General features: G+C 59.7%; 1 protein-coding gene across 1 annotated transcript; it reads left to right on the plus strand.

The window, feature by feature from the left end:
- Window positions 1–332: 332 nt before the first annotated feature.
- LOC307093950 (beta-crystallin B2) lies at window positions 333–8,801 on the plus strand. Its single transcript, XM_079762316.1, has 6 exons — window positions 333–418; window positions 701–780; window positions 2,986–3,104; window positions 5,005–5,137; window positions 6,704–6,846; window positions 8,580–8,801. Exons 2-6 carry the CDS (start codon window positions 727–729, stop codon window positions 8,746–8,748), a joined length of 618 nt encoding a protein of 205 aa, XP_079618442.1. The 5' UTR covers window positions 333–418; window positions 701–726; the 3' UTR covers window positions 8,749–8,801.
- Window positions 8,802–9,050: the final 249 nt, after the last annotated feature.

Raw genomic sequence — 9,050 nt, forward strand, 5'->3', positions numbered from 1 at the left:
TGGATGGATGGATGATGCCGGATTCTGCCAAACCACCCTCTTGTACTTGAGTTTCTATCCAGGGCCACTGAGTTTTGCCTCTGGCTGCCTTCCCCCCAGGGCTCCCCTGACCTCACTGGTGAACCCAGCATGTCCCGGACCCGGCAGCCAGACCGCTGATGCATGCAAAGCGGGCATCTCCTTGCCCGGCCGCCTGACCACCCTGGCGTGGCCAAATCTGAAAGCTAATGACATTGTTGTGCGGAGACACAATGTCTGTGGGCATTTGCTGACCTGGCCTTTGGCGCGGGCTTAATCCCCCATTCTCGCCCCGCTTTCCCCGGGGACGCGGCCTTGGCACGGGCACTCCGGGGGGAGGTATAAAGGCCACCTCCCGCCGGCCGGGCCTCGCAGGCAGTCTCGGGGGCCCGTGTCGCTGGTAAGAATGCCTCTCTCACTTGCCCTGCCTTTTCCTCTCAGGCTCCTCCCTGGTGGAAACTGGGAGACCTGGGTTCGAACCCAGATGCCACTACTTCCTGCCAAGGTGACCTGGGCGAAGACTGCAGCGCTCTAAGCCTCAGCGCTAGGGCAGCCTGCGGCCAGGCGATTCGAAGGCAAGGCCTGCAGTGCCGGGGCCCGAGTCCCCCAGGCGAGAAAGCCGAGGGCCCAGCAGGGTCCTCACTGCTGTTCTTCGCCCCCCCCCCCCCGCCATGTCCTCCAGGTCATTCTTGCACAGGACAGCCCACCATGGCCTCGGACCACCAGACCCAAGCGGGCAAGCCACAGCCCCTCCACCCCAAGGTAGGTGCCACGTGGGAGGGGTGCAGGGGGCCTGGCAGAGCGCCTCTACCAGACTCAGTGTCCCTTCTGCAGAGTGGGGTTGGCATCTGCCTCCCGGGCCTCCCTCTCTCTGCCTCTGCCCCTCCCTGTGCCTCAGTGTCCCCACTTGCACGGGGGTGGGGAGGGAGGGCGCTGATGCTGAAGGCTCCTCCCTGGCCCACAATGGGCAGGTCAGAATCCCAGCACCAGCTTCCGGCTTTGCAGACTTAAGTTTCTTTGCCTTAACACCCTCCACCCCCCTCACTATTGTCCATGGGGGCCCCCAGGGCCAGGGTGGACCCTCGTCCCAGCCAAGAAAGGCCTTGTGAAGGGGAGCTGGGGTTGGAGTCCTGGCTCCGCACTGCTGTGTGACCCTGGCCAGCCTCTTGGCGTCTCTGAGCCTCGGTTCCCCCATTCACAGCATAAAGAGGATTGAGTTCACGGCGGAGGGTGATTGTGAAGAGGCAAAGCGCAGACCCCGCCTCACGCCTGGCTGTGGGGCCCCCCAGTGCCAGCTGCTAATAGTGTCTTCTCTGCTTTCTCCCCCTCCACGTCCTTATCCCGATGGGAGCTCGTCACGCCCAACCGGCCCCAAACCTCTACCAGCCTGCCTCTGTTTCCCCCTGCACTGGGGCCTGGGCGGGGCGTCCCCCCCGGAACTGCCCTCTGTTACCCCATTCTGTCCCCTGAGGGGCTCACTTTCTAGAGGAAAGACAGTCCATAAGCAATCCAGTAAATATATGACTTCGCGGAGTGAGAAGTGTTGCAAAGAAACACAGCGAGGGTTCCTGAGAGTCGGGGTGCACGGGGCCTGGTGTGCTAGCTGAGGTGCTCGGAGAGGGCTTCTCGGAGGAGGTGGCATTCGAACGAAGACCCAGGCCACGTCAGGGAGCAGCCACGTGAGCATTGGGGAGCGGGGCGGGGGAGAGCATTCCAGGCAGAGGGCACCGCAGGTGCAGAGGCCCGGGGGTCGGGACGAGCTGGGTGGCTTTGAGGAACAGCCGAGAGCCCGGTGCCACGTGACTGCGAGCAGCGCTGTCCAACCGACGTAAAACCGGAGCCCCAGCGACGTCACCTAGGGCCTCCTCGCAGCCACGTTCAGAACGTGCAAAGAAACAGAGGAGACGGATCTGCCTGCCGCATTTTATCAAACCCAGTCGAGTCTAATGTGAAATCAATAGGCCCATGATGAGGGAGCTGCATGACGTGATTTTCCTCATACTAAACCTTACACACCTGATGTGTGTTTTATACCGATAACACATCTTCATTCGGGCCCGTTGCCCCTGCTCAGTAGGTCTATGTCGCTAATGGACAGCGCAGGTTTAAAGGGCCAGAGACGTGTAAATGTTAGCATCCGTTAGTGGATGAATAACCACCACACGAATGGCTCCTGGGCTCTCGGGGGCCTTTCAAATGAACGGAAAGGCTGACGTCCCTCGCTCTCTCCACGCCTGCGCGCCCTCGTCTCCCAGGCCAGGGCAATCACACACCAGCCCCCTCACCTCCCTGTTCTGGACTCTTCTTGGTGACCCTGCAGAATAGGTGCGAGCCCCCATTTCCCAGATGGGAACGCCGAGGCTCGGAGCCGTCAGGCTGCTTCCTAGGGTTGCCCGGCTGGATGCAGGAGAACGCCGATGCCCGCGCCTCCTGACCATCCGTGGTGGCGTCAGTGACCCTAAAGGCGGAACGGATCCCTGGAAGGTGTCTCGGAGCCCTGGCCGGCGTTACGTGGCTAATCCCCGGCCTGGGAGAGAGGGGCACGGTCACCCAGCCTCTGCGGACCCGGCGGGCTGCACGGCTGCCCTCCTGGGAGGCCGCTGCCCTGAGCCCCTTCTTCATCCAGAGGCAGCCCCTGGGGAAGTGGCTGGGAAACCCCTGCCCCCCGCGCCCCTCCCCCTTTCCCCATGCCCCAGATGCTCTTTGGAATCATAAAAGGTGGCAGCTGGCCTCCCCTTAGCACTCGGCTCTCAGGCCTTGGGCTGGTGAGAGGCCCGGTGAGTCCTGGGGGGAGGCCCGCGTCCTGTGGTACCAGCCCCGCCTGGGAGCTCCCTGGATGCAGACCTGCTGGCTGGGACCCCGGGGAGGGACCCTGCAGCCTCCTCCGAGGCTCCCTGAGTCCCCTCCCCACCCACCACCCTGCTGCCCGAGGCGATGACGGGGGCTGACCTGCTCCTGCTGTTGCAGATCGTCATCTTCGAGCAGGAGAACTTCCAGGGCCAGGCCCACGAGCTCAGCGGGCCCTGCCCCAACCTGAAGGAGACGGGCGTGGACAAGGCCGGCTCCGTGCTGGTGCAGGCTGGACCGTAGGTACCGGGGCGGCCGCCCCTGCGCGGGGTGCCAGGCTGGGGCGATTGGGGGGACCAGGATCTGGGGCCCGGCAGCCTCGTGGGAGGACGTGCGCTTCGGAGTCAGAGAGAGCCGGGTTCAGATCCTGCCTCCACCACTTCCGGGCTGGGTGGCTTCCCTCTCGGAGCCTCAGTTTCCCCCTCTGTAGGATGAGGACGAAGGGGCAGGGCTCATGGGAAAAGTCTGACTCCTCGAGGCAGGCAGTCGGCCACGGCCACGGTCGTGGGCCTTTTGAGAACGGCCCGTCTCTGGCTCCGGGAATGTCCTCTCTCCCGGGAGGCTTAGGGCTGGCTGTTCCAGCTCTGTATCCACCCTCCCTTCCCCAATTTAAAAAATATATATATATGTTTTTATTGATTTTGAGAGAGAGAGAGAAAGGGAGAGGGAGAGATAGAAACATCATCCATTGGCTGCCTCCTGCACACCCCTCCTGAGGATCGAGCCGGAAACCCAGGCATGTGCCTGGATCGGAATTGAACCCGTGACCTTTTGGTGCATGGGATGACGGATGCTCAGCTGACTGAGCCACACCAGCCAGGGCCATCAGCCGTGAGCTCTTAAACAAACAAAAAAAAATCTTTATTGTTGAAAGTATTACCGATGGCCCCTTCTTTCTCCCCCCATTGCCCCTCTCCACCCGGACCCCACCCGCCCAGGCCTTCCCCGCCCTGTTGTCCGTGTCCATGGGTCATGCATGTAAATTCTGTGTTTCATCTCGTCCCACCCCCCTCCCCCCTTCTGTCTAAGACTCGTCAGTCTGTCCCATGTTTCCATGCCTCTGGCTCTAGTTTACTCACCAGTTTATTTTGTTCGTTAGATCCCTTGTTCGTTTATTTTGATTTTTAGATTCAACCACTGATGGATATGTATTCATTGCCAGTTGGTTGTTCATCTTTCTTTCTTTGCGTTCTTTCTTCTTCTTAAAGAGACCCTTTACCCTTTCTTTTTTTAAAAATATATTTTATTGATTTTTTACAGAGAGGAAGGGAGAGGGATAGAGAGTTAGAAACACCGATGAGAGAGAAACATCGATCAGCTGCCTCCTGCACACTCCCTACTGGGGATGTGCCTGCAACCAAGGTACATGCCCTTGACCGGAATCGAACCTGGGACCCTTCAGTCCACAGGCCGGCACTCTATCCACTGAGCCAAACTGGTTAGGGCGACCCTTTACCCTTTCATGCAATATTACACAAAACCCCGTCTCTGAGATTCACAGGGGACAAGAAATAGTGCCTTCAAGGGAAGGATTGCCTCCGGGGACACGTGACTAATAGAGGAGGGAGGAGAATGGGGTAAAGAAGACGCCACTTCCAAATGCCTGGCGTGTGGAGGCGGTTCGTTGCCAGGGTGCACCTGCAGCCGGTGCGGTAACGGCTGCTCAGAATGGTCACCTAGTCGTTCACGGAAGCGGTGAGCATGTTTCCTGCTGCTTTTAGCGGAGGGTATACTCCACCCGGCAATTTGGCTCTAGGCTGCGGGAAGCAGCTGTCAGAGCTCATGGACACCCGTCGGCATGCTGGCGTGTGGAAGTGCATGTCAGCCACGGTGGGAGCATTTACACCAGGGAAATTGGCAGATGCCTCCATCGGAGCTTCGTGTTGTGGTTTTGGGAGCCGGCTGTTGGTTCCAGCACGCCCTGGGCCCTCGTGCATGGGCCTGGAGCTCTGTGTTTGCTGCCCGGCCGTCTGGCTTCTGTCCTGCTTGGTTTCCCGATGGTTGACGTCAGCATAGCGCTGGGTGCTGGGTAGCTGATTGAGCTCTTGGATTGGCTGTACTTGGACTTGGGTGGGGCTCCTATTCCTGACGAGCTGAGCAGGTGTGAGCCTCTCTCTCTCTCTCTCTCTCTCTCTGCAGCTGGGTGGGCTACGAACAAGCCAACTGCAAGGGCGAGCAGTTTGTGTTTGAGAAGGGGGAGTACCCGCGCTGGGACTCGTGGACCAGCAGTCGGAGGACGGACTCCCTCAGCTCCCTGAGGCCCATCAAAGTGGTGAGCCCTGCCCCTCACCCTCTTCCTCCTTATCGCCTCGGAGTGAGGGGGTCTAGGGACCAGGGAGAAGCCTTCGCCTCCAGCAGGGTGCCCTGCTGGTGGGCAGGGGCTTCCTGGCTGTGTGACCTTGCAGAAGCCCCTTCCCTCTCCCCGAGCCTCGGTTTTCCCCTCTGTAAAATGGGGTATCCGTCTACTGTCCTGAGATGGCAGCATGCTTAGCCCGAGAGCGGCACAACCCTAGAGCTCCATTCACAGGACTTCAATGGCCCGGGGGGGGGGGGGGGGGGGCGCTGTCCGCGTTCTGTTCTGTGGGGACGGGGTTTGCAGGGTGTACAGCTCTTGGCACAGAGCAGCTGCTCCGGCGGCTGTAGCCACTGTAAGTACGAGAGGACTGGGGGTGGGTTGTGGAGCAGAGGGGCTACCTCTTATTCACAGCTCAAGCCGGGGTGGCCTGGGGCCTTTCCCCGGTCCTGATTCCTCCCGGCGTCTGAACACAGAGCCCAGCAGGGCTCCGCCACACGCCCCGCCTTCCCAGCCCTGCCCCGTCCCCCCAAAGCCGGACAGAAGGTCGGAGAACCTCGGCCAGCCTTCTGCCCACCTGGGTTGCTGCGTTGCTCTGTCACTGGCCGCTGGGTGACCTGGGGCAAGTCACGTGACCTGTCCGAGCCTCAGTTTCCTCACCTGCCAAATGGCACAAGTGGCTGAAGGGCTGGAAGGAGATGCCTCAGAAACACGGCGCAGGAGAAGGAGGGCGGGGAGAGACGTGAGATGCAGGAAGGCCAGAATATGTCATGTCACCTAGAGGCACCCTAAAGCCATGTGTGTGTGTGTGTGTGTGTGTGTGTGTGTGTGTGTGAGTGTATGTGTGTATGTGTATGTGTGTGTATGTGTGTGAGTGTATGTGTATGTGTATGTGTATGTGAGTGTGTGTATGTGAGTGTGTATGTGTGTGCATGTGAGTGTGTGTATGTGTGTGAGTGTATGTGTATGTGAGTGTGTATGTGTGTATGTGAGTGTGTATGTGTGTATGTGAGTGTGTGTATGTGTGTATGTGAGTGTATGTGTGAGTGTGTGTATGTGTGTGAGTGTGTGTATGTGAGTATGTGAGTGTGTGTATGTATGTGTGTATGTGAGTGTGTGTATGTGAGTGTGTGTGTATGTGCATGTGTGTGTATATGTGTGTGAGTGTGTGTGTATGTGTGTGTGAGTGTGTGTGTGTGTGTGAGTGTGTGTATGTGTGTATGCATGTGTGAGTGTGTGTGTGTGTGTGTGTGTAGCTCCTGGCTGTCATTTATGTTAAACGGAGCTGAGGCTGTGGGAGGGAAGATGACATTTCAGAATCAATATCCCAAAGTGTAGACTCGGAGGGTCCGTTTCAGAACAGCGGCCGAAAGGATCTCCACAAACAGCCGCTGTTCACTGGCCGTTGTCACAGCCCCTCGGGTGGTGGGTCCTGGGCAGAGGCCATGGTGTAGCTGCTGATCCCGGCTCCAGGGCGTGAGGAGGGGTGGGGGGGGCTCACTGCGGCCCCTCCCCTGCACTGATCCCCCCACGCCCCGTCAGCAGGACAGCCAGGAGCCCAAGATCACCCTCTACGAGAACCCCAACTTCACGGGGAAGAAGATGGAGATCGTCGACGACGACGTGCCCAGCTTCCACGCCCACGGCTACCAGGAGAAGGTGTCCTCCGTGCGGGTGCAGAGTGGCACGTGAGTACAGACCCACCTGCTCCCCTGCGCCGGGAGCCGGGGCCCTGGGTCCTGGGTCCTGCCCCGCCCTGAGCGCTGGGGACCCTGCTCACTCCCACCGCGGTCTTCACGGCGGAAGCTGGGCGTGATGCCACCGGCCACCCGTGGTGGCTCTCAGCCCTGACGGTCCACCCGACCTGCCTTTTGGGCAGCAGCCTACCTTCGGAGGAGGGAGTCCTGGGCCTTAACCTCAGCCCCAAGGTTCCTGTTGGTGGGGAGGGCGGGGAGACAGGGGTGGTAGCAGGAGCCTGGGAATGAGCTGAGTGGCCCTACAAAGCTGTGAGGCAGGGAGCCCATCCCACGCTGACCTTTCCCCCAACCCCCTGCCCCGTTTGATTTTAGAGAAAGAGAGAGGAAGGAAGAGGGAGGGGGAGAGAGAAACGTCGATGTGTTGTTGCGCTGATTGATGCATTCATTGGTTGATTCTTGTATGTGCCCTCACCGGGGAGCCAACCTGCACCTTGGCGTATTGGGACAACACTCTAACCACTGAGCTGCCCGGCCAGGGCAGACCGTGCTGGCCTGATCACGCGTGAACTCCTGAGTTGGGTAGAAGGAGTTGGCCTTTCCCACCACACGAACCTGCTGTTTCACATGAAGCTTGGTCACCAGCACCGGGGGGTGTCTCACGGGGAGGCATTTCGGTGTCAGAGGGCCCCACGGGTGGGCGTGGGCAGCGGCGTGCTGCGGCCGGCTTGTACCAGCTTGCAAGAGCCGACTGTTAATTTTTCAGAATGTGCATAAGCTGGTGGTTGAATCGTTGGCAGCTTGTAATCAGCCATTGACACCCCGGGAATCGGGAACATGCCTCAAATCAAGACTTTGTTCCCCCAAGGGGATTAGTTTGCCATCACCGACTGGCCTTCTGGGGTCTGTCAGACTCCCCAGAGCGCCCTTCACTCCCTGCCGATTCGCCCACGGGTTCCACTCGCCCTGTGCGAGCGGCCTGGCTTCTCCTCGCGTGGCTGACAGTCTAGTCGGGGATCCGAATCACACACATCTGGGCTCCTTCCCTGGGGAAGGGACTCGAGAGCTGAGATCTCAGAAAAGAGCAGGAATTGCAGGGTCCGGAGGGACCCCTGGTGAGCGGGAGGGACTCTGCAGAGGCCAGAGCGGCAGGGGTGCCGGCGCGTGGGGACCCGGGACTGAGGAGCAGAGAGAGGCGTCCCCGGGGCGGGGCCAGGCGGGTGTCTGAGGGCCAGGCTGTGTGACGTTTTCTGGGGAGAAGACACTCTATCGGGTACTGGACAGAGGAGGGACCCCCTCGACGGGGCCGGCGTCAGATGGGCCCCCTCCGGCCCTGCCTGGTTCCTCTTGCGGCCTTGCCGCTGGGCTTGGGCTTGGGCTTGGGCTTGGGGTAAGAGGCCTGTCTTATTCTAAACGTTAAGTGAACTCAGAATCAACTCCTTCCACGGATCCCAGTCTCAGGCCTTCAGTCAGAAGGTGCTTCATGAGGTAGTGAGCTCCCCATCAGGAGAAGGAAGAAAGCAGAGGCTAAAAGGTGAAACTGGGAGGCTCAGTCTCCAGGAGATGGAGAGATCAGCACAACCGATGGAGTCCACTGTTTCTATATGGACTCTCCCCCCACCCTTCTCTCTCTCTCTCTCTCTCTCTCTCTCTCTCTCTCTCTCTCTCTCTCTCTCATCTGTTTCTCCTTCTGTCTCCCATGTGCCCTCCCGCCTCTGGGCCTGCAGGTGGGTCGGCTACCAGTACCCTGGCTACCGCGGGCTGCAGTACCTGCTGGAGAAGGGAGACTACAAGGACAGCAGTGACTTTGGGGCGCCCCATCCCCAGGTGCAGTCCGTGCGCCGCATCCGTGACATGCAGTGGCACCAACGGGGCGCCTTCCACCCCTCCAACTGATGCCCCCCATTTCCTCCTTCCCAGGGGCCTGGTCTGCTGCCCAGGACCCCACCCCCCGGCCTCTCAGCGAGTAAATAAAGTGTGACTTGCAACTGGTCCACCGCAGTATCTTTTATGCCCAGTGAGACTAGGGTGCTACATGTATGTGTGTGTGCGTGCGTGCGTGTGTGTGTGTGTGAGAGAGAGAGAGAGAGAGGGAGAAGCAGAAACTGTGGGCAAAGGGTAGGACAACAGAGCCCTCATTAAGTCTTACGGCTCTGCAGCTACTTAGCTGTGTGACCTTGGGCACAGGGTCCAACCTC

The sequence above is a fragment of the Cnephaeus nilssonii genome, assembly GCF_951640355.1.
Source record: "Cnephaeus nilssonii genome assembly, chromosome: 22".
Lineage (NCBI taxonomy): Eukaryota > Metazoa > Chordata > Mammalia > Chiroptera > Vespertilionidae > Cnephaeus > Cnephaeus nilssonii.

Excerpts from the sequence above, each read along its gene's own strand:
- LOC307093950 (XM_079762316.1), top strand. The coding sequence starts at position 727 with ATGGCCTCGGACCACCAGACCCAAGCGGGCAAGCCACAGCCCCTCCAC. Across the intron at positions 3,105-5,004 it reads GTGCTGGTGCAGGCTGGACC|CTGGGTGGGCTACGAACAAG; the intron begins GTAGGTACCGGG and ends CTCTCTCTGCAG. Across the intron at positions 6,847-8,579 it reads GTGCGGGTGCAGAGTGGCAC|GTGGGTCGGCTACCAGTACC; the intron begins GTGAGTACAGAC and ends CTGGGCCTGCAG.